Source organism: Phyllobates terribilis, unplaced genomic scaffold (assembly GCF_046119375.1).
Source record: "Phyllobates terribilis strain yellow unplaced genomic scaffold, ASM4611937v1 Scaffold_4__5_contigs__length_816908805, whole genome shotgun sequence".
Classification (NCBI taxonomy): Eukaryota; Metazoa; Chordata; class Amphibia; order Anura; family Dendrobatidae; genus Phyllobates; species Phyllobates terribilis.
Genome location: NW_027362764.1, coordinates 107,439,900 through 107,466,110, shown reverse-complemented (window position 1 = coordinate 107,466,110; position 26,211 = coordinate 107,439,900). Strand labels below are relative to the sequence as shown.

The 26,211-nt window shown below is 42.0% G+C and overlaps 1 protein-coding gene across 10 annotated transcripts in view; it reads right to left on the bottom strand.

Moving 5' to 3' along the window:
- DIP2C (disco interacting protein 2 homolog C) overlaps window positions 1-26,211 on the bottom strand; it is a 542,404-nt gene that overhangs the window by 294,392 nt on the left and 221,801 nt on the right. For 3 of the 10 annotated variants that reach the window (XM_073677659.1, XM_073677664.1, XM_073677662.1), the window contains exon 2: window positions 25,095-25,163. The exons of the other annotated variants lie outside the window; for them this stretch is intronic. In XM_073677659.1, coding sequence (XP_073533760.1) covers window positions 25,095-25,163 — 69 coding nt within the window. The remainder of the gene's footprint in view (window positions 1-25,094; window positions 25,164-26,211) is intronic. 10 annotated transcript variants of the gene reach the window in all.

Genomic DNA, 26,211 nt, shown 5'->3' with positions numbered 1-26,211 from the left:
TGTGAAGCGTTCTTCACTTGCATTTCCGCATGCGGGTTGACAAGCGCTTTCCAAGCGATTTTAGCATCACTTGGAAAGTGCTTGACAACTTGGTTACACTATATAAATTCATGCAACCAGCATGGATTTATATAGTGTGACCGTAAAAGAATGGTAAAAAATAAAAAATATATACTTACCTTCTGATGGCCTGCCGACGTCAGCGGTCGCGTGACCCGTCACATGACTAAATGACATCACGGCAGGTCCTTTTCAGACCATCGCGAGCTGCCGGCAAGCCAGGACGCATCGGATAAAGACACCGGGGGCCATCAGAAGGTAAGTATAATATTTATTTTTTATTTTATTCTTTTTTTACAGGTTCTATGGTACCCGGGTCCGGAGGAGAGTCTCCTCTTCTCCAAACCTGGGTACCATCCACACATTGAAACGCAAGGAATCCACATGTACAGATGCAGTGATGCGGATTCCATGCGTTCTAATGTAAGTCAATGGCGGCGAAAACACCGCGCTTCCGCAAAATAATTGGTAATGCTGCGGATTTTTCCGCAATGATAATCTGCAGCGGAAATTTCTGCAGCATGTACACAGCACATGCGGATTATCATTGGAGAACATGGCAGACCTTCTACCAAGCGTTTTTTAAGCATTTCTGCAGCGGAATTGCCGCTGCAGAAACGCTTAAAAAACGCATAGTGGGCACACAGCCTAAAAAAAAAATATTATAATTAATATTGTGCCAAATTAATTTCACGTGAACTATCACATGATCTATCACAGGGGATCATGTGACATGTCACGTGATAAATCAGGTGTGTGGGGGGGGGGCCCGCGCCTTCTAAACTGCCCAGGGCCCTTGCTACTCTTAATCCACCCCTGACCGGGCCCCATACATCAGTAATTGCAGTAATGCCCTGACGGCGAACCTGTTACTGAATAGGAATTTAATCTGAAGAACTGCACATTTTTCCGCTGCTATTGCAATCCTGCTATGAATAAATACACTGAGAATAAATCAATATGTGAAAGTACTAAGGAAAGGTATTGTCTGACGCTGACAGAGTAGGGAATGGCACAGGAAACATTATTATAGTCCGCTCAATCATTCAAGATCAACTACCACAGAACCCAAATGCAAGATTTATGAAATCAAAAAAATAACTTTTAGATGGAAATGTAATGACCTCGGGGTTCTCAGTCCTCCCTTAATATTTGAAATGCTGAAAAATGAGCAAAGCTCTAAACAAAAAAGTACAAATATATCGGAAGATTTCATTCTGCAAAAAGTTCACTGAAGACATAGTCAAAGCATAACAGCAATGGGACTCTCATAGAAATGCATAAAGAATATGTACATAGCATAAGTTAGGCATAAATATTGAGTAGTAATATTTTTTTAAAGAGTACTTGTCATTTGCTCAAAAAATGTGAGTTAAATATCTTGTAAAAATCCCTGAGCCCCTTGAATTCTATCGCACCTTTCCATTTTGCACTGCGTCGCTCTATTGCAGAGATATTCACATTTGTTTCTTCTGGAGCGCAGTATGTGAAATCTCTGCTTGTAGCCCAAGTGGGTGTTTCGTCACAGCCTTCTCTGGGGGCGTGCACTGTCACTTGTCCCAGACACCTGCTGTGATTGCCATTGTCTGGGAGGGAGGAAGCACACATTCTAGGAGAAGACTGAAGAAATGCACAGTTGGACATAAAGCAGAGATTTCCCATAGTGCGCTCCAGAAGAAACCAATCTGAATATCTCTGCGATGAAGCAACGCAGTGCAAAACGTAGAAGAGCAGGGGAGCTCAGGGATGATTTTTACAAGGAACTCAATTTATTTTTTTTTTTTCATCAAGTCACAGGATGTGGAGACCATTTAAAAGAATCCCTATAAAATCATATATTTAATATGTATGCATTAAAAATATTGGACTGAAAACATAGGTAAGACACCAAATCCAACAATTAGGATACTTACTGTATAATGCAGGTATTTAAATTGATTAAGCCTTGTGACAAAGCCAGGCAAACAGAGAGGGCACTAAAATCACCCTAAAGTTTACCCTATAGTCTGACATTGCCTAGCCGCAGAGGTTGGCTCCCTAATGTAATGTTGACCATGGCGCCCCGCTCCTCGACGGCCATCCCTGAGATGCCCTACATGACCCTAATAGCTGTGTATGCAAACAAACACCAGAATAAGGCCTGAAGTCAAAGTCAATTCAGGGTTACATGTTTAAAGCGATAATAAAGATGAAAGGCAAATTAGGGAACGACAATAAAGAATGATACTTATCGGTATATCTCCTTAGTAGCTGAATCTTTAGAAGTGTACCTGTCCCTGAATGTAAAGTCAAAACTGCTTTTGGTGCCAATACAAGTCTAATATGTCCAGAAACTTGATTCTCATGTTCTGTAACTTGCTATAATCTCTTTTTGAGTGGGTAATTCCTCTACATAAGCATTCTGCCAGCTTTATGTGAGCTGGAACTTTCATTCCCGCATTTCCCAGCATGAGTTGTCCCTGATATTACCTGCCCTAAACTGAAAGCTCGCCTGTCTGCTATGCCTATATGCAGTTTAAGGCCACGGCCCCACTATCAGTATTCGGTCAGTATTTTTTTTCAGGAGTGGGAGCCAAAACCAGGAGAGGAACAATCACAGAAAACGTATAATAGAAACAAGTCACCAATTCTGCATTTATCATCCACTCCTGATTTTGGCTCCCACTGCTGAGAAAAAATACTGACCGAACACTGATAGTGGGGCCATGGCCTAACACGCATGAAAGCAGAAGCAAAGAGACAAAGACTCTGCCCCATTTCCTGTAACTGTTCTCTGCTGATGGATTACACTGGACAACAGGCAGTGGATAGCACATTAGACAGGATGAAGCAAACTAGTGCCTTTCTTTTTGGGGTGATTGTGCAGGGCAGGTAGGACATCATCATTTTTAGGCAAGGATCACATGACCATAGATTCTCTCATCCAAGAGAATTGGGCCGATTATGCAAATCACACTCTGATCAGAGTTTGATCGGTGTCAGCATAGTATGATCAGATTCTCTCGGATGTCAAAATCAGAGCACACTGAGGAGAAGATGGAGAACAAGATTCTGTCAGTGAGCAGAAATAGGACTGCACTCAGATGTCATGCAAGTGCAGTCTGATGATTCACACATACTCACTGACTCGCATGGCAGACTGTGATCCAAATATCGGATAAAACTGACATGCTGCGATTTTTTACCTTGGACTGACCCGGTCTGAGGAAAAAAATCGGATGTGCTCGGTCCCATAGACTAACATTGGTCTAAATGTGATCCAATGTTTTGTCGGATCGTATTTAGACCGATAATGTGGTGGTGTATATATATACACTGCTCAAAAAAATAAAGGGAACACTTAAACAACAGAATATAACTCCAAGTAAATCAAAGTTCTGTGAAATCAAACTGTCCACTTAGGAAGCAACACTGATTGACAATCAGTTTCACATGCTGTTGTGCAAATGGAATAGACAATAGATGGAAATTATTGGCAATTATCAAGACACCCTCAATAAAGGAGTGGTTCTGCAGGTGGGGACCACAGACCACATCTCAGCACCAATGCTTTCTGGCTGATGTTTTGGTCATTTTTGAATGTTGGTTGTGCTTTCACACTCGTGGCAGCATGAGACGGACTCTACAACCCACAGAAGTTGCTCAGGTAGTGCAGCTCATCCAGGATGGCACATCAATACGAGCTGTGGCAAGAAGGATTGCTGTGTCTGTCAGCGTAGTGTCCAGAGGCTGGAAGCGCTACCAGGAGACAGGCCAGTACACCAGGAGACGTGGAGGGGGCTGTAGGAGGGCAACAACCATGCTACCTCCGCCTTTGTGCAAGGAGGAACAGGAGGAGCACTGCCAGAGCCCTGCAAAATGACCATCAGCAGGCCACAAATGTGCATGTGTCTGCACAAACGGTTAGAAACCGACTCCATGAGGGTTGTATGAGTGCCCGACGTCCAGAGATGGGGGTTGTGCTCACAGACCAACACCGTGCAGGACGCTTGGCATTTGCCACAGAACAACAGGATTGGCAAAGTCGCCACTGGCGCCCTGTGCTCTTCACAGATGAAAGCAGGTTCACACTGAGCACATGTGACAGACGTGACAGAGTCTGGAGACGCCGTGGAGAGCGATCTGCTGCCTGCAACATCCTTCAGCATGACCGGTTTGGTAGTGGGTCAGTAATGGTGTGGGGTGGCTTTTCTTTGGAGGGTCGCACAGCCCTGTATGTGCTCGCCAGAGGTAGCCTGACAGCCATTAGGTACTGAGATGAGATCCTCAGACCCCTTGTGAGACCATATTCTGGTGCGGTTGGCCCTGGTTTCCTCCTAATGCAGGACAATACCAGACCTCATGTGGCTGGAGTGTGTCAGCAGTTCCTGCAAGATGAAGGAATTGAAGCTATGGACTGGCCCGCCCGTTCCCCAGACCTGAATCCGATTGAGCACATCTGGAACATCATGTCACGCTCCATCCACCAACGTCACTTTGCACCACAGACTGTCCAGGAGTTGGCGGATGCTTTAGTCCAGGTCTGGGAGGAGATCCCACAGGAGACCATCCGCAACCTCATCAGGAGCATGCCCAGGCGTTGTAGGGAGGTCATACAGGCACGTGGAGGCCACACACAATACTGAGCCTCATTTTGGACTTGTTTTAAGGACATTACATCAACGTTGGATCAGCCTGTAGTGTGTTTTTCCACTTTAATTTTGGGGGTGACTCCAAATCCAGGCCTCCATTGGTTAATAAATTTGATTTCCATTGATGATTTTTGTGTGATTTTGTTGTCAGCACATTCAACTTTGTACAGAACAAAGTATTCAATGAGAATATTTCATTAAATCAGATCTAGGATGTGTTACTTGAGTGTTCCCTTTATTTTTTTGATCAGTATATATATATATATTATATATATATATACAGTACAGACCAAAAGTTTGGACACACCTTCTCATTTAAAGATTTTTCTGTATTTTCATGACTATGAAAATTGTACATTCACACTGAAGGCATCAACACAATGAATTAACATATGTGGAATTATATACTTAACAAAAAAGTGTGAAACAACTGAAAATATGTCTTATATTCTAGGTTCTTCAAAGTAGCCTCCTTTTGCTTTGATGACTGCTTTGCACACTCTTGGCATTCTCTTGATGAGCTTCAAGAGGTAGTCACTGGAAATGGTCTTCCAACAATCTTGAAGGAGTTCCCAGAGATGCTTAGCACTTGTTGGCCCTTTTGCCTTAACTCTGCGGTCCAGCTCACCCCAAACCATCTCGATTGGGTTCAGGTCTGGTGACTGTGGAGGCCTGGTCATCTGGCTTAGCACCCCATCACTCTCCTTCTTGGTCAAATAGCCCTTACACAGCCTGGAGGTGTGTTTGGGGTCATTGTCCTGTTGAAAAATAAATGATGGTCCAACTAAACACAAACCAGATGGAATAGCATGCCGCTGCAAGATGCTGTGGTAACCATGCTGGTTCAGTATGCCTTCAATTTTGAATAAATCCCCTACGGTGTCACCAGCAAAGCACCCCCACACCATCACACCTCCTCCTCCATGCTTCACGGTGAGAACCAGGCATGTAGAGTCCATCCGTTCACCTTTTCTGCGTCGCACAAAGACACGGTGGTTGGAACCAAAGATCTCAAATTTGGACTCATCAGACTAAAGCACAGATTTCCACTGGTCTAATGTCCATTCCTTGTGTTCTTTAGCCCAAACAAGTCTCTTCTGCTTGTTGCCTGTCCTTAGCAGTGGTTTCCTAGCAGCTATTTTACCATGAAGGCCTGCTGCACAAAGTCTCCTCTTAACAGTTGTTGTAGAGATGTGTCTGCTGCTAGAACTCTGTGTGGCATTGACCTGGTCTCTAATCTGAGCTGCTGTTAACTTGCGATTTCTGAGGCTGGTGACTCGGATAAACTTATCCTCAGAAGCAGAGGTGACTCTTGGTCTTCCTTTCCTGGGGCGGTCCTCATGTGAGCCAGTTTCTTTGTAACCCTTGATGGTTTTTGCAACTGCACTTGGGGACACTTTCAAAGTTTGACAAATTTTTCGGACTGACTGACCTTCATTTCTTAAAGTAATGATGGCCATTCGTTTTTCTTTACTTAGCTGCTTTTTTCTTGCCATAATACAAATTCTAACAGTCTATTCAGTAGGACTATCAGCTGTGTATCCACCAGACTTCTGCACAACACAACTAATGGTCCCAACCCCATTTATAAGGCAAGAAATCCCACTTATTAAACCTGACAGGGCACACCTGTGAAGTGAAAACCATTTCCGGTGACTACCTCTTGAAGCTCATCAAGAGAATGCCAAGAGTGTGCAAAGCAGTCATCAAAGCAAAAGGTGGCTACTCTGAATAACCTAGAATATAAGACATATTTTCAGTTGTTTCACACTTTTTTGTTAAGTATATAATTCCACATGTGTTAATTCATAGTTTTGATGTCTTCAGTGTGAATGTACAATTTTCATAGTCATGAAAATACAGAAAAATCTTTAAATGAGAAGGTGTGTCCAAACTTTTGGTCTGTACTGTGTATATATATATATATATATATATATATATATATATATATATATATTACACACACACACACATATTCTGAACACAAATATAAACGCAACACTTTTGTTTTTGCTCCAATTTTTCATGAGCTGAACACAAAGATCTAAGACTTTTTCTATAGACACAAAAGGCCTTTTTCTTTCAAATATTGCTCACAAATTTATCTAAACCGGCGTTAGTGATCACTTCTCCTTTGCTGAGATAATCCATACACCTCACAGGTGCTGCCACACATATATCCCAAACGCCACACATATACAGTGGTTTCTGAAAGTATTCACCCCCCTTGGTATTTTGCTACCTCACAACCTGGAGTTTCTTTTTTTTTTTTTTTTTTTTTGAGGGTTTGCAACAGTTCATATACAGAACATGCCTACAACTGTGATCGTTTGGCTCTCTCTTTATTGTGAACTAAACAACAAAGTTTACAAAATAACTGAAAACTTCAATGTGCATAACTATTCAACCCCCTAAAGTCAGTACTTTGTAGAGTCTCCTTTTGCGGCGATTACAGCTACAAGTCGCTTTGGATAAGTCTCTATGAGCTTTCCACATCTTGTCACTGGGACTTTTGGCCATTCCTCAAGGCAAAACTGCTCACCTCCTTCAAGTTAGATGGTTTCCTATGGTGCACAGTAATCTTCAAGTCTGACCACAGTTCTCAATTGGATTAGGGTCTGGGCTTTGACTCGGCCACTCCAAAACATTTACACGTTTCTCCTTAAACCACTCGAGTGTTGCTTTAGCAGGATGCTTTGGGTCTTTGTAGTGTTGGAAGGTGAACCTCTGTCCCAGTCTTAAATCACTGACAGACTGAAACAGGTTTTGCTCAAGAATATCCCTGTATTTCGCACCATACATCTTCCCCTCGACTTGGACAATTTTCCCTGTCCCTGCTGCTGAAAAACTTCCCCGCAGCATGATGCTGCCACCACCATGTTTCACTGTAGGAATGGTGTTCTTGGGGTGATGAGCTGTGTTGGTTTGGCATGACGTTTACCTTGATGTCCAAAAAGTCATCTGACAACCGCACCTTCCTCCATACATTTGGGGAGTCTCCCATGTCTTTTGGTAAACTCAAAATAAGCCTTACAAAAAATTTTTTGTAAGTAAATGCTTTTTTCTGCCCACTCTTCCCTAAAGGCCGCCTCTATGGAGTGTATGGCTTATTGTGGCCGTATGGCCAGTACTCCAGTCTCTGCTTGGGAACTCTGCAGCTCCTTCAGGGTTACATTTGGCCTCTGTGCTGCCTCTCTGATTAATGCCCTCCTTGCCCGGGGTAAGAGTTTTGGTGGGCGGCCTTCTCTTGGCAGGTCTGTTGTGGTACCATGTTCTTTCCATTTGATGATCATGGATTTGATGGTGCTCCGGGGGATCATCAGAGAGTGGAATATTTTTTTTATAACCCAACCCTGACTTGTACTTCTCAACAACTTTGTCCCTGACTTGTTTGGAGATCTCCTTGGTCTTCACGGTGTTGTTTGGTTAGTGATGCCTCTTGCTTAATGGTGTTGCAGCCTCTGTGGCCTTTCAGAAAAGGTGTATATACTGACAGACCATGTGACACTTAAATTGCACACAGGGGGACTTCCTGTCACTAAGTAAGCATGTGACTTATGAAGGTAATTACTTGCACCAGAAATTTTTAGGGGTTTCGTCGCAAAAGGGGTGAATACATATGCACATGACAATTTTTAGTTATTTGATCCCATAAATTGAATTTATGCCTATATTTTTCTCACTTCACCAACTTAGACTATTGAGTGCTGCTGATGCCTCACACACAAATCGGATTACAAAAATAATTAAACACAAGATGTAATGTAACAAAATAGGTAAAAAGCCAAGGGGGGGGGTACTTTTGCAAGCTACTGCATTCATACATGTTCTATACACAAGCAGATTGGTAATGAAATGCAGCAGCAGTGTCAGAGCTCAGCCATACAGTATGATCGCAGTCCCAGGGATGGACACATCTGCTGACAAGATAGTATTTAGGCTCTTTGGGATAAAGAATAAGCTTGGTCTCCTGTTCAGCTCTAGGCAGCGGTGTTATGACATGCTGTGTCCCAAGAGCAGCAGCGAATTCTCCAGGCACTGGCCTGCAGCCAATGGTGTGAATACCCAGCTAGAGACGTAAATAGTTTAAAGCCAGAGAATTGTGTGGTCGTCCTGGATTTCCCAGAACTCCCTGGGAGAAGAAGACGCGAGCTGGGCTGCTTTTATGGACTGGCTTACTGTAAAAGTAAACACTGGCTGTCTCTACAATGAGTTTTCCATATCTAGTGTCAGAATATTTCAGGATTTTAAAAGTTACAGCGGACACTTTGTATCGAGGACACAGTCATTTCCATTTTAGGAATTTTATGGGCATTAGAACCTAGTAAAATATTTGCTTTCCTCTGCTTCTGCTTTATATGGCATAATGTCCGCAAAACTCTGTGTTTTATATGATGGGAAGCAGTCCATTTCTGCCATATATCTATGCATTTTAAACAATGCTTTGCAGCGCTGGGGTCCTGGGTTCAAAAATCCCACCAAGGACAACATCAGCTAGGATCTTTTATGTTCTCCCTGTCGTTTTCTCCCACATTCCCAAAGACATACTGATAGGGAATGTAGATTGTGAGCCCCAATGGGGACAGTGATGATAATGTCTGTAAAGCTCTGTGGAAATTAAATTATGTAACATAAGCAAGTACGAAAAATAAATAAAATATATATTTTTTGTATATTAACCGTGCATGTATTATATATATGTATGTATGTATGTATGTATGTATTTCTGGAATTCAATCATAAAGAAAATCAAATATTCCAGCATGTGTGAAATTATGGATTTCTATGCTCTCAACATCAGAAGTGGATGAAAACAGAAGAGGACCTCTGTGCAAGAACAATATATGGGCCATTTGCAGTCCAATAACTCATCATAATGCACAATTTTGTCTGCTTTGGAAAAAACTGTTTTTCTGAACAACTTTAGGATTAAAAAGTGTTTATCAATAAAGACAACCCCTTCTAATGCATATTATCACCTTTTGTGAGTTAATAAGCAGCAGCTAAAAAGGCGAACTCAGGTCCACTGTATATTATATATCTATATCCCCGCCTTGTAATATAACATTTCTGCTGAGGAAATGATCAACCAAGTGCAAATTTGGCAGATACCATCAGCTGTTCGCCAGGATTCGCTGCACCTAAGATTTACTTTGCTATGAGCAACTGCTAATGCAGAACATTGCAAATCTGAAAATCTTTTACAAATGGGAATGTGAAAGCAATCAATATTCTACTAACCAACAAATCACAAAATCTAAATCCGTGTTCACATTGGTGATAATAAAAAAAAAGAAATGGTTTCGCAAGGGTGGATTTATTATGTTTCAAAGGATTCTCCTCCAAAGTCATGCAGTCATACTATGACAAGGATGTCAAACTCAAACACAGAGGGCCAAAATGAAAAACTTGGACAGTATACAGTACAATGGGCCCCACATAGTACTCCATACAGAATAATGGGCCCCACATAGTCCTCCATACAGAATAATGGGCCCCACATAATTCTCCATACAGAATAATGGCCCCACATAGTCCTCCATACAGAATAATGAGCCCCACCTAGTCCTCCATACAGAATAATGGGTCAATGAGTCCCACATAGTCCTTCATACAGAATAATGGGCCCCACATAGTCCTCCATACAGAATAATGGGCCTCACATAGTCCTCCATACAGAATAATGGGCCCAACATAGTCCTTCATACAGAATGAGCCTCACCTAGTCCTCCATACAGAATAATGGGTCAATGGGTCCCACATAGTCCTTCATACAGAATAATGGGCCCCACATAGTACTCCGTACAGAATAACTGGGCCCACATAGCCTTCCATACGGAATAATAGGCCCCACATAGTCCTCCATACAGAATAATGGCCCCACATAGTCCTACATACAGAATAATGGGCCTCACATAGTCCTTCATACAGAATAATGGGTCCCACATAGTCCTCCATACAGAATAATGGGCCTCACATAGTCCTTCATACAGAATAATGGGGCCCACATAGTCCTCCATACGGAATAATGGGCCCCACGTAGTCCTCCATACAGAATAATGGGCCCCACATAGTCCTCCATACGGAATAATGAGCCCCACATAGTCCTCTATTCAGAATAATGGCCCCACATAGTCCTCCATACAGTATAATGAGCCACACATAGTCCTCCATACAGAATAATGGGCCCCACATAGTCCTCCATACACAATAATGGCCCCACATAGTCCTCCATACAGTATAATGAGCCCCACATAGTCCTCCATACAGAATAATGGGCCCCACATAGTCCTCTATACACAATAACGGCCCCACATAGTCCTCCATACAGAATAATGGGCCCCACATAGTCCTCAATACACAATAATGGCCCCACATAGTCCTCCATACAGAATAATGGGCCCCACATAGTCCTCTATTCAGAATAATGGCCCCACATAGTCCTCCATACAGTATAATGAGCCACACATAGTCCTCCATACAGAATAATGGGCCCCACATAGTCCTCCATACACAATAATGGCCCCACATAGTCCTCCATACAGTATAATGAGCCCCACATAGTCCTCCATACAGAATAATGGGCCCCACATAGTCCTCCATACACAATAATGGCCCCACATAGTTCTCCATACAGAATAATGGGCCCCACATAGTCCTCAATACACAATAATGGCCCCACATAGTCCTTCATACACAATAATGGCCCCGCATAGGGATAGTAATTCTGGTGTCGCAGGGCCAACTAAAACCACCCTGCGGGCCAGAGTTTGACAATAATGTACTATGACATTGAAAAATGAAGTTATGAATAAGGCAGGCTACTTTAGTCAAGGTGGCAGTCCCCATATGTTTAAGAGTCATGTCGTCCTGTGGTATTAGTGAGGTGAAGCACGCTGGTCTCGGCTTCATCTGCCTGGTAGTGCCTGGATTGCACTACTCCAAAAGAAACAAGGACTGCCTTCTTGACTCTCTACCAAGTGCTATATTTTGTAACTGTATTTTCCTCTACCTTTTCACCCATCTCAGAAAGGGGCATCATTAGAAAGCTATTACCATAATGAACAACACTATGGTCATGGCTTAGGGACGGTATATTTGATGGGTGGTTCCCTTTAAAGTTGGACCCAACAAACTTTCCAAAACGATCCACATGTTGCAAAACATAGTAACTTCAGCAATATATGTTTTGGATAATGCTTCATCACATTCCACGATGGATAAGCTGGATAATATTAACAATATGTGTTTCCCTGACATTGCATAAAATGTATGTCACCCTGCTTAGAAGAACATAAGGGAGTAATAAAAATGTAACTCGTAGATATTCAACAGGGTCACCCTTTTTTTTTCTGGAGATGGAATGCTGGCAGCCCTGGAGAGAGACCACATGAATATAATTACTTCAAGCAGCGATCTACGATCCAGTACAGGAATTCTTTTTGCGAGGCTCAACTGACAGCTGCGTTTTTCCAAAAATTCCCTCGCTCAGACCCCCATGGTCCCAGTCCTACTGCAAATAATTGCTTTTAAACGATCAATACAGCGTGTTCCGAAATTCTTCCCCTCCGCTTAAGCATCTCAGTAATCTGAAGTGAACAATGTCAAACATTTATACCAGTGGTGATAAGCCAACAGAACGGCATGTGCCAAGCCAAACACTTGGTCTCGGGATATGAAGTGTTCCATTTGTTTGCTGTATTCACGACAGAATAAAAGCGAGCAAATATACAATCTTATACTATTAAAAGCCAACTCAGAACAGGCAAGTCAAATATTTTTCAACAAAATTACCTGAAGGAACTCTACGGCAGAAACAAGAATTAGTTCAATACCGATTGGTTGGAGGGGTCCATCCACCTAAAATATTGATACATCCACCTAAAGAAACTTCAAAGCAGAAAATTGTGACCAGACTAAAAATCCGCTTCAAGAAGGTAATGCAGTGTACCCAATTGGGGTAAAATAAAGATAAATGAACTTGAGACCACCGCAAACATGGCCATTTTTGGATGTTTCGATGATAGTTTTTCATCATAGAAAGTCAACATGCTAACGTCGTTGCAATACAACTAAGTGGTAACTGAGAAGGCTTAGAAACTAACCTTGCAGCCCTGTAATGACAGTCATAAGTTGCAGGCAGACATCATAGTTATATAGGTTGAAAGAGACATGGGTTGAACTTTTGGCCCTTTCTCGATCAGTCAATTACCCGTCGCAAATTTATTTAGGATCCTTTTTTAAATGCTTTTATAGTGTCTGCTATCACTACCTCTTTCAGTTGGGCATCCATAGTCAGACTGCTCTAACTGTAAAGAACCTTTTCCTATATTAATAAAGCATCATTGCAACTCAGAGTGAATGAGGTCCTTGATAAGGTCCTTAGAAGGAATAAATCCCATTGCCAGACCATGTAGAAAGGAGAGGAGTATTGCTAAGTAAATCACTATTTTATTAATTTACAGCATTCTATGTGTTGTTTTTTTTTTTTAATCATGACTGAATATCGCCCTTAAAAAGTTACATATGACTCATAGTAGTCAACATTTCTGGGGACATTTAAGTCCCACCTCAACCTTGACCTCCTGGTTACACGCTCTTGGCTGCCCCAGAAATTCGACATTTTGATGGGGTTTACATGAATCCCGACCCCTTTTGGGCCCAGTAGTCTCTGGAAATCCAGAACAGTTGACAACTATATGTTTTCCGTTACAGCAACCTGGCTGCACGACTCAGTCTGGACAGAACTTTTAACAGTAGTTTGGTTGCAAAGACTCGAATTGCCCCTTGCCATATCATGTATGGGCAGCACGGTGGTTCAGTGGTTAGCACTATTGCTTTGCAGCGCTGGGGTCCTGGGTTCAAATCTCACCAAGGACAACATCTGCAAGGACTTTGTATGATCTCCCCGTGTTTGCGTGGGTTTCATCCGGGTTCCTCCCACACTCCAAAGACATACTGATAGGGAATCTAGATTAGAGCCCCAATGGGGACAGTGATGATAATGTATGTAAAGCGCTGCAGAATATGAGGGCACTATATATAAGCAAAGCATAATAAATAAATAAATATGAATATTTGCCATTAGTTTGCAGGTAACTTTTTTTGTTTAATAAACTGGATGAGAAGTTAGTACTTCTACGTATAAATCACATAAAAGTCATCTCTCCTCTGCTAAAAAAAAATGTGCGAGGTTTGTAATTTGTTCAGTTCGGAGTTCCTCTGAAACCATTTTAGAGCCTCCAGTATCCTCAGAAACTTCACAAGCTTTTCTGGAAGTAACACCGGGGAAAAGAACGGTAGACCAAGATAAGGTCAGCACATCCTGCTCTCCAGCAAATGACTCACTGTGAAACGAATACCGAGATCAGTTTAATGGGAGGGAGAAACGAATAAAGCTTGTGAAGTTCGGCTACTGCTGGTTTGCTGGAGAAGGCCATGTAATTTCTTGATGTCTGCATGCTGTCTCCTTCCAATTATGAACATTCAGAGCAATGTCTCGTCTTCTTATTACAATTGGTTTTGTTTGTTAAAATGAATGCATATTTTAAAAGACCATAAAAAAAAAGTTAGATCCTATGCAGAAAAGTATTTATCTGCTGTATACATGCGAGAATCTAGTTAGACATTTGTATAAAGTGCAAAAGTAAGAACTTTTTGCAACTCTATGTATTTTTTGAAAGTGATTTCTATTTTTTTAATTCCTTATTTATTTTTACAATCCCTCCTTATATACCGTTTAAGACATTTGTAATTAAAAGGGACTGGGCGGGCCCGTCTATTTACCACTCCTTTTACATTTGCTTAAGCCAAGGATCTCATCTCTTTACAGCTTTTAGCAATGGTAGACTTCAATACCAGCATAAAAAAAGAGAAAAAGAGACCTTCAATGTGCATCCTCCCACAATGAAATCTTATGAGGATAGGTCATTATGAGCAAGTGTGGTCCTAAATGAACAAACCCATTAACCCCTTAAGCCCCGCGGGTGGTTTGCACGTTAATGACCGGGCCAATTTTTACAATTCTGACCACTGTCACTTTATGAGGTAATTACTCTGGAACGCTTCAAGGGATCCCCCTGATTCTGAGATTGTTTTTTCGTGACATATTGTACTTCATGATTGTGGAAAAATTTCTTCGATATCACTTGCGTTTATTTGTGAAAAAAATGGAAATTTGGCGAAAATTTTGAAAATTTTGCAATTTTCAAAATTTGAATTTTTAAGCCCTGAAATCAGAGCGATATGTCACACCAAAGAGTTAATAAATAACATTTCCCACATGTCTACTTTACATCAGCACAATTTTGGAACCAAAATTTTTTTTTGTTAGGGAGCTATAAGGGTTAAAAGTTGACGAGCGATTTCTCATTTTTCCAACAAAATTTACAAAACCATTTTTTTAGGGACCACATCACATTTGAAGTCACTTTGAGAGGTCTTTATGACAGAAAATACCCAAAAGTGACATCATTCTAAAAACTGCACCCCTCATGGTGCTCAAAACCACATTCAAGAACTTTATTAACCCTTCAGGTGCTTCACAGGAATTTTTTGAATGTGGAAGAAAAAAATGAACATTTAACTTTTTTCACAAAAATGTTACTTTAGACCCAATTTTTTTTATTTTCACAGGGGTAACAAGAAAAAATGGACCCCAAAATTTGTTGTGCAATTTCCCCTGGGCACGCAGATACCCAATATTTGGGGAAAAAATACTGTTTGGGCGCACGGCAGGGCTCGGAAGGGAAGGAGCGCCATTTGACTTTTTGATTGTAAAATTTGCTTGAATAATTAGCGGACGCCATGTTGTGTTTGGAGAGCCCATGTGTGCCCAAACTTTGGAGCTCCCCCACAAGTGACCCCATTTTGGAAACTAGACCCCCCAAGGCACCTTTCTAGATGCATAGTGAGCACTTGGAACCCCCAGGTGCTTCACAAATTGATTCGTAACAATGAAAAAGTGAAAAAAAAAAAACACTTTTTCATTTTTATGAATCAATTTGTGAAGCACCTGAGGGTTCCAAGTGCTCACAATGCATCTAGATAGGTGCCTTGGGGGGTCTAGTTTCCAAAATGGGGTCACTTGTGGGGGAGCTCCAATGTTTGGGCACACAGCGGCTCTCCAAACGCAACATGGTGTCGCTAACAATTTGAGCCGATTTTCCGTTAAATTTGTTAGAGGACACCATGTTGCATTTAGAGAGTCCCTGTGTGCCCAAACATTGGAGCTCCCCCACAAGTGACCCCATTTTGGAAACTAGACCACCCAAGGCACCTATCTAGATGCATAGTGAGCACTTGGAACCCTCAGGTGCTTCACAAATTGATTCGTAACAATGAAAAAGTGAAAAAAAAAACACTTTTTCATTTGTATGAATCAATTTGTGAAGCACCTGAGGGTTCCAAGTGCTCACTATGCATCTAGATAGGTGCCTTGGGTGGTCTAGTTTCCAAAATGGGGTCACTTGTGGGGGAGCTCCAATATTTGGGCACACAGCGGCTCTCTAAATGCAACATGGTGTCCGCTAACAAATTTAACGCAAAATTGTCTCAAATTGTTAGCGACACCATGTTGCGTTTGGAGAGCTGCTGTGTGCCCAAACATTGGAGCTCCCCCACAAGTGACCCCATTTTGGAAACTAGACCCCCCAAGGCACCTATCTAGATGCATAGTGAGCACTTGGAACCCCCAGGTGCTTCACAAATTGATTCGTAACAATGAAAAAGTGAAAAAAAAAACACTTTTTAATTTTTATGAATCAATTTGTGAAGCACCTGGGGGTTCCAACTGCTCACTATGCATCTAGATAGGTGCCTTGGGGGGTCTAGTTTCCAAAATGGGGTCACTTGTGGGGGAGCTCCAATGTTTGGGCACACAGGGACTCTCTAAATGCAACATGGTATCCGCTAACAAATTGAATGGAAAATCGGCTCAAATTGTTAGCGGACACCACATTGCGTTTGGAGAGCCCCTCTGTGCCCAAACTTTGGAGCTCCCCCACAAGTGACCCCATTTTGGAAACTAGACCCCGCAAGGCACCTTTCTAGATGCATAGTGAGCACTTGGAACCCCCAGATGCTTCACAAATTGATTCGTAATAATGAAAAAGTGAAAAAAAAAACACTTTTTCATTTTTACGAATCAATTTGTGAAGCACCTAGGGGTTCCAAGTGCTCACTATGCATCTAGATAGGTGCCTTGGGGGGTCTAGTTTCCAAAATGGGGTCACTTGTGGGGGAGCTCCAATGTTTGGGCACACAGGGACTCTCTAAATGCAACATGGTATCCGCTAACAAATTGAATGGAAAATCGGCTCAAATTGTTAGCGGACGCCACATTGCGTTTGGAGAGCCCCTCTGTGCCCAAACTTTGGAGCTCCCCCACAAGTGACCCCATTTTGGAAACTAGACCCCCCAAGGCACCTTTCTAGATGCATAGTGAGCACTTGGAACCCCCAGGTGCTTCACAAATTGATTCGTAATAATGAAAAAGTGAAAAAAAAAAACACTTTTTCATTTTTATGAATCAATTTGTGAAGCACCTGGGGTTCCAAGTGCTCACTATGCATCTAGATAGGTGCCTTGGGGGGTCTAGTTTCCAAAATGGGGTCACTTGTGGGGGAGCTCCAAAGTTTGGGCACACAGGGACTCTCCAAATGCAACATGATATCCGCTAACAATTTGAGCCGACAATTTGTTAGCGGATATCATGTTGCATTTGGAGAGTCCCTGTGTGCCCTAACATTGGAGCTCCCCCACAAGTGACCCCATTTTGGAAACTAGACCCCCCAAGGCACCTATCTAGATTCATAGTGAGCACTTGGAACCCCAGGTGCTTCACAAATTGATTCATAAAAATGAAAAAGTGTTTTTTTTTTCACTTTTTCATTTTTACGAATCAATTTGTGAAGCACCTGGGGGTTCCAAGTGCTCACTATGCATCTAGAAAGGTGCCTTGGGGGGTCTAGTTTCCAAAATGGGGTCACTTGTGGGGGAGCTCCAATGTTTGGGCACACAGGGGCTCTCCAAACGCAACGTGGCGTCCGCTAACAATTTGAGCCGATTTTCCATTCAATTTGTTAGCGGACACCATGTCGCGTTTGGAGAGCCCGTGATGTGCCTAAACAGTGGAGCTCCCCCACAAGTGTCCCCATTTTGGAAACTATACCCCTCAAGGATTTTATTAAGGTGTATAGTGAACATTTTGAACCCAGAGGTACGGCACATTATTTGTTTACATTAGGTCATCATATTGAATAAGTTGTCATTATTCTTGAGCGCAAGTGCTCGCTACTTGAGTTTGCATCGGGTACTCAGGTATGCACCATGTACAGCGTGTGCTCGAGTGACATGCTCGAGTCCCTGCTCCGCATGTTTCACGGTTATTAGACACCCAAAAAAAAACATGCGGGGATCGCTCGTGCATGGCAGGCAATCCCCGTAAAGTTTTTTGGCCGCGAAGCATATGGGGCAGAGACTCAAGCATGTCACTCAAATACCCACGATACTCAATGCATACCAGAGCACCCGATGCAAACTCAAGTAGCGAGCACTTGCTCTCAACACTAGTCGCCATATCGTCATCTTTTTTTCTTACTTTTGAAAAAAATCCCAACCCCAGCCCTAACCCTAGCACAACCCTAGCCCCAGCACAACCCTAGCCCCAAACCCAGCCCTATCCCTAGCCCAATCCTAACCCAAGAGTTTATTTTTGACGCCGTTCCTTGTGCGGTATAAGTGATTAGACGACTTTATTCTTCGGGTCGGTGTGATTACAGCAATGCCAGAATCATATGGGGTTTTTATGACTGACAGCTGTCACACACTAAAAGACGCATTTTTTGTAAAATCTAGTTTTTGCATCGCCATATTTTGAGAGCTATAATTTTTCCAGATTTTGGCAGACAGTCATGTGACGGCTCGTTTTTTGCGGGATGACTTGACGTTGTTATTGGTGCCATTTTCAGGCACGTGACATTTTTTGATCGCTTTCTATTCCGATTTTTGGGAGGCAGAATAAACAAAAACCAACAATTCAGGAATTGTTTTTTTTTTTTTTTTATTCTGTTCCGCGTGTGGTAAAATTGATGAGGCAGCTTTACTCTTCGGGTCAGTATGTTTACAGCGGTACCACATTTGTATCATTTTTCTATGTTTTGGCGCTTATACACAATAAAAGCTATTTTATAGAAAAAAATATTTTTTAGTATCGCTTTATTCTGAGAGCTATAACTTTTTTATTTTTCGGCTGATGGAGCTATATGGCGGCTTGTTTTTTGCGGGACGAGATGACGTTTTCAGCGGTATCATTTTTATTTATATGCGTCTTTTTGATCGCGTGTTATTCCACTTTTTGTTTGGCGGTATGGTGATAAAGCATTGTTTTTTGCTTGGTTTTTTTTTTTTTTACCGTGTTCACTGAAGGGGTTAACTAGTGGGACAGTTTTATAGGTCAGGTTGTTCCGGACGCGGCGATACCAAATATGTGTACTTTTATTGTTTTTTTTTTATTTTTTTTATAATAATATTTATTGATGGGTACATTATATTTTTATTTTTGGTGTATTATTTTTTTTATTTTTTTATAATATTTTTGCACATTTTTTTTTTTTTTCCACTTTCACACAGTTTATCCACTTTATTACTTTGTCCCACTCTGGGACTTTCACTTTTTTTTTCTGATCGCCTGCATGGCACAGGAATGGAGCACCATCCCTATGCCATGAAGGCTGTCAGAAGTGCACAGTGTGAAGATTGCTTGGAGATGCACTGCGCATGTCCAAGCAATCTTCCTGCTCTCTGGTGACCCGGATGTTGTCATGACGACATCGGGTCGTCATGGCAACACCTGGGAAGCCTTTGCAGACTGCGCTGGAAGCCGGAAGAGGAGGTGAGTATCGCCGATCACCTCCCCTTGCCCCCGCAATGCCGCGATCGACTTCGATCGACTTCGATCGCAGCATCGCGGGGGTTAATGTGCTGGGAGCGGTGCGTGACCGCTCCCTGCACATAGTACCGGGTGTCAGCTGTGATAATCAGCTGACAGCCTGTGTGCGCGCGCGATCGCGATGACGTACTAATACGGGTCTGGCTCTTAAGTCCCAGGGCACAGACGCGTATTAGTACGTCAGATGTTATTAAGGGGTTAAAGGGGTTTTCCCAAGAACAAAAGTTCATTTTAATCCATAGATCTTGGCATAATAATAATTTCCACAATTGGATGTGTTTAAATAAAATGTTCCTGTGCTGAGATAATCTTATAAATATGCCCCTGCTGTGTACTGTATAATGGCTGTGCCTGACCGTGCAGGAACATGGTCTGATCATACCACAGCTCCTGGGCAGGGGTTGAAGCAAGCGAGTATACAGACATTATAGCACAGGATAGCAAATAATTCTTTCTGTGAGGTAAAACATTGTTTAAAAATAGGCAGGGAAATGTTTTACCTCACAGAAAGAATCAGCTGTGATCCCGTGCTGTAATGTCTGTATACTCTTTTGCTTCAACCCCTGCCCAGGAGCTGTGGTATGATCAGATTGTAGTGAGTAGGAAGCTAGTGTTGGCTTCAAGAAAGATATTGCTGGACCGGAAGTCAGAAGCAGCTTGTTCACTGAAGCGGTTGACTGTAGTCAGACATCCAATCAAGTAGAAGATTATGGAGGTACCCCCAACCTAAGGAAAAGCTTATGGAGGTCCACCAACATAAGGAAAAGCTTAAGAAGGTAAATTCAACCTTAGGAGATGCTTAAGAAGGTTGACTCAACCTAAGGAAAAGCTTATGGAAGTCCACCCAGCTTGCTTGGGCAAGTCTCTGGAGTCTCTGAGCAAAAGCTGGTTGTCACAGGAGCAGACATGAAACCAATTGATAAATGCGTCATTATACTGCAATCATTATACAGATTGTTTTGCTATGATACTGTAAACCCCCCTAATTACTCAACCAAGGTGTGAGACAGATGTTATCTACCTACAGACAGTATTACAGGCTTTGATTTGCAGCGCTGGGGTCCTGGGTTCAAATCCCACCAAGGACAACATCTGCAAGGAGTTTGTATGTTCTCCCCGTGTTTGTGTGGGTTTCCTCCGGGTTCTCTGGATTCCTCCCACACTCCAAAGACATACTGATAGGGAATGTAGAATATGAGCCCCAATGGGGACAGTGTCTGTAAATTGTCTGAATTGTAAAGAGCTGCGGAATATGTTGGCGCTATATAAATAAAAAAGATTATTATTATTATTTGAGGACATTGGTGATGGGAGTCTTGAACCTTATGAATTAAGGAAAGCAGAGAGGAACAATGTTGCCAGGAGTTTGTATCCGTTGTTCACAGATTTCTGTATGTACAATACTGAATACACATAAAAGATTGTGCAGGAAACCGGTCACAATCATCTTCTATATTCATAGACACCTCAGGTGGAGAAGACAACTGTGAAGAGGCCAGATCCCTGGCGTGCTATTATCGGATGCAGAATGAGATGCTCGAGTCGCTGGAGTGGACGGGGTTAAGTAGCAGCATCTCTCACACACGTCAGCAGCGAATCCCTGTTGTTACTCCTGGTAAGACGTCGTTGTGATTACTAAGCAAGTCTATTAATAGTCCAAGTCTCCAGTCTCCTCCTCATTAGAGCAGCCATCAGCTCCACATTATGTCAAGGACATCATTCCACACGCAGGTAAAATACAGTTCACATCCAGCAGCTTCTATTTAGAGAAAATGCCGCAAGGATGACGAATGTAACCAAAAACTAGATTCTGCACTGTAGGCTAGATGGCATCTCCTACCTGTCACCTTAAGGGTGAAGACATTCTGGAGCACATTTCTCTCTCTTCCATATAGAAAGATGGTTTAGTACAAAATTAATGGAGGAAATGAGACTTCGGCTCCGTTCACATGTTCAGTTTTAGGAACAGACAAATGGAAGAAGTGATTCATTGCATCAGCTATGCAAACAGAGGCAGAGGGGCCCGATCAATTATTATGGGGTCCGTTGGGGTTCCGTTTAGAATGGAGGAAAAAGTTCTGATCTACACAATGGACGTAAAACAGACCCTATAATAATCAATCGGGAACCCTGATGCACCGGCTCACGTATTCCGTTTGTCGTTTCCAGCAACAGAACAGACAAACAGAAAGCCCTTGTGGGCAGATGTCCGGAGCCTTGACCTTGGCAGAAATTACCAGGCAGGGGAGAGAGAAACATTTTTTTTTTTTTTGGGATGGGTGAGAATGGGGGGGGTAAAAATTATGCTGTACAAAAATGTATTAAAGCACATTATTCTTAACTTAGGCTATGTGCCCACGATGCAGAAATGCTCCGGATTTTTCCTGAGCGTTTCTGCATCTCGCTGGCAGAAAAAAAGCATGCGGATGGTACGTGCGGATTGTACATGCGGATTGTACATGCGGATTGTACATGCGGATTGTACATGCGTTTTTCCTGCCAGCGACATGCGGAAGTGAAGCGTTCTTCACATGCATTTCCGCATGCGGGTTGTCAAGCGCTTTCCAAACGATTTTAGCATCACTTGGAAAGTGCTTGACAACTTGTTCACACTATATAAATCCATGCAACCGGCATATATAGTGTGACCCGAGAGAATGCAAAAAATAAAAAAAAAAATCTATACTTACCTTCTGATGGCCCCCGCAGTCTTGCTTCACTCGGTGCTGGCAGCTGGCAGATCGCGGTACACTGAAGGACCTGCCGACGTCAGCGTCACGTGACCCGTCACATGACTATGATGTCAGCGCAGGTCCTTCAGTCCATCGCAATCTGCCAACATGGGAGGAGGAGCGCACCGCGGGCCTTCAGAAGGTAAGTATCATATTTATTTTTTATTTTATTATTTTTTTTACAGTTTCTATGGTACCCGGGTCCGGAGGAGAGTCTCCTCTTCTTCAAACCCGGGTACCAGCCGCACATTGGAACACATGGAATCCGCATGTACAGATGCAGTGATGCATAATCCATGCGGGGTAATGCAAGTCAATGGCGGCGAAAACGCAGCCCTTCCGCAAAATAATTGGTAGTGCTGCGTTTTTTTCCGCAATGATAATCCGCAGCGGAAATTTCCGCAGCATGTGCACAGCACATGCGGATTATCATTGGGGAACATGGCAGGCCTTCTACCATGCGTTTTTTAAGCGTTTCTGCAGCGTTTTCGCCACCATTGACTTGCATTAGAAAGCATGTATTCTGCTTCACTAGATAAGGACATGCGGAATGCATGCGTTCTAATGTGCAGATGGTACCCAGGTCTAGAGGAGAGGAGACTCTCCTCCGGACCCGGGTACCATAGAACCTGTAAAAAAAAAAAAAAAAATAAAATAAAAAATAAAGATTATATTTACCTTCTGATGGCCCCCGCTGCGCTCGTCCTCCCATGCCGGCAGATCGCGAAGGACTGAAGGACCTGCGCTGACGTCATAGTCATGTGACGGGTCACGCGACGCTGACGTCGGCAGGTCCTTCAGTGTACCGCTGCCGGCAGCCAGGACGGAGGGAAGCAAGACTACGGGGGCCATCAGAGGGTAAGTATATGTTTATTTTTTTACCATTCTTTCGGTCACAGTATATAAATCCATGCCGGTTGCATGGATTTATATAGTGTGACCAAGTTGTCAAGCACTTTCCAAGAGATGCTAAAATCGCTTGGAAAGCGCTTGTCAACCCGCATGCGGAAATGCAAGTGAAGAACGCTTCACATCCGCATGTCCCTGGCAGGAAAACACATGTACAATCCGCATGTACAATCCGCATGCGTTTTTTTCTGCCAGGGAGATGCAGAAACGCTCAGGAAAAAATCCTGAGCATTTCTGCATCGTGGGCACACAACCTTAATGTGATGTGAGACTGTATCTCATTCCAAAATGTTAGTCCACATTATCACATAAATATTACAGATACTTAACGCAGTTAAAAATTGCAGCCATGGATGTCTCAATTTATACCGTACATTGATTTCTCATTGCAAAGAACAATATAAATCAATCAAGGGTTCCTCTCCATACATTTCTATTTGTTCTGTAACCTGACACCTCACTGAGCTTATTTTTTTTCCACAGTAAATGAGGAGTTCAGGAGGCAGGAGGTCAAGGGATAGATCTCTAATCTTCATTCTCTGTAGCACACTGAGAAGGAGCAGCAACATGGAAACCATTATACAGTAGTACTGAGCAGTGTGCCTGTGAGTCCAGCACCGGTGTAAAATAAATTTGATAAAAGCTGCAACGTGATCAGCCTGCGAGTGCCTGGTCTCTCACTGTCCTGAGTGCTCCTGATTCTCCTCCCATCTATCCTTACCATACATTTCTATTTGTTCTGTAACCTGACACCTCACTGAGTTTAAAGTGAATGATGATTTTTTTTCAAAGTAAATTATGAGTTCAGGAGGTCAACAGATGTGAAGGTAAAAAAAAAAGCTAATTTCTCTGATAAGATACAATACAAAGATTCTTATTCTTGCATTACTGATTTATGCAAAGTTTGTTGAAACAACTGTGATAATTTAAGGGCAGGGTTTAAGGGAGAAGTCTAGGCACTACTCAAATCAAACATTTCTTTGCATCATTCTGCCATAGTAATTAGATTGTTTCCAGAATCAAATGATGTCAGGTATTCCAAGATTTAGAATTATAATAACAGAGTATTAACCCAATCTTATATTTACTGTTCACAATTATTTCCTAATAATAATAATGCACAATAACACTGATCATCCTGACACCATTCTCATCTTCAGAAAATGTACGAGAACTTTTTTTTTATTTATTGCAGACTTCAGATTTCAGAGGAGTAGTACTCAAGTATGAGACAACATTGACTGCTTTAGCTTTCGATAAGAAATGATTTACAAATTTACAATGTGATCAGGTTAAATAAAATAAACAATTTGAAAATGTTCCCAAACTTTTATAGTTAAATTTACCCCCAACTGAGGCCTGCATAAATTGTCAGATACAGAACCAAAACACCTAATAAACCTAATAAATTGTGTGTTTATTTCTCCATTTCATTTGAGGATCGGCTTGTCATTCAATGGACACAGCGCTTTAAATTGTGTGTGAAAATTTAGAATTTGACACGGAATGCTATATAAATATCACATAGCATTACGCATAACAGTCAGATCAATGGATAATCAACAAGTGAAGTGACACGCCATACAGACTGCCATTTCATGTCATGGTAATCAGAGGAAGAGAACAGGCTCTTGACTCTTTTTGAGCCTAATTTCTCATTGTCGCCATGAAGGAGCCCCTGATTGGTACACTCCCAGAAGCACAACACTGCATGATTGCAGAAATAAATCACAGGAATCACAGTGGCGAGAAGACGTCGAAACACGGCACAAACACAATCAAATGTTGAAAATATGTATGAATCCTTCTTACATAATGCTGCTGTTTTCCAAGACCTCCCATGCCATCTCATTGCTGAGGGACCCGAGATACATGGATGACCTGGAAAACAGTTATTTTGGAAGAGACAGCTAGTGAAATTAATCATTGCAGGCAAGACATATTTAATTCATTATAACGGCCCTTTCATACACAAATGTTCCCGACCTTCGGCAAAAGTTTTATTCTACATACATTTCCCCATCAAATCAAGAAATTACCTAGGAATATAAAGCTATGTTCACACAAAGTTTTGTTAAGGCATACAAAAAGTTTTTCAAACTGAAAGTGCTTCTTTTTGGGGGAGTTTTGAGCTATGGGCACACAGAGTTCGTAGAAACGTTTTTGAAGCATAAACTTTATAAATCATCTTCCAAAATGTGGAGTTTCTGCTCTGAAAAGTCAGCAAAAAGACTCTGCTCTGAGTGCACATCAGTGTCTTTCGTGTTTTGAAGATTTTTTTTTCTGAAGTGTTTTATGCAGTCTTTGGTTTCATAGTTTGGAGCAGTTTGAATCAGGATCCACTGTAAAGAAGTTACATGCACTTTTTTCCCTACATTAGTCGTTTTTCAAAACTTCTTCAAGAAAAAAAAAAAACACTCAAAAACTGCTTTCCAAGTATTTTGGAGGAGGATTTTGGAGCAGATTTACTCCAATAAATGCTAAAAAATAATCAGTATCAACATAGCCCAAGACCCTTGAATTGTCCCCTTAGGCCTGTGTTTCTCAACTCCAGTCCTCAGGACCCCCCCAACAGGCCATGTTTTCAGGATTTCCTTAGTATTGCCCAGGTGATCAGAAACGTAAAAGTTTGTTTTTGAACTAGGTTACATATTTGACAGATACCAAGTAAAAAACACTAAAGGCCTTTATAGAGCTCACAAAGCTAATATCACTGAATGGCAAGGCTATCTCTATTGGTGTATTTTTTGGCTTAAGTTTCAGATTTCACTATGGTTTCCTATGAATTGGGAAGATCAGGATGATCGTGGTTATATGACACGCCTCTGAAGACAAATAAATCTGGCGTTCTTGTCAAATGGAATTATGGAATAATAGTAATATTTGAAGATTCATCAATATTAAAAAATGTGACTCATCATCAATAGGT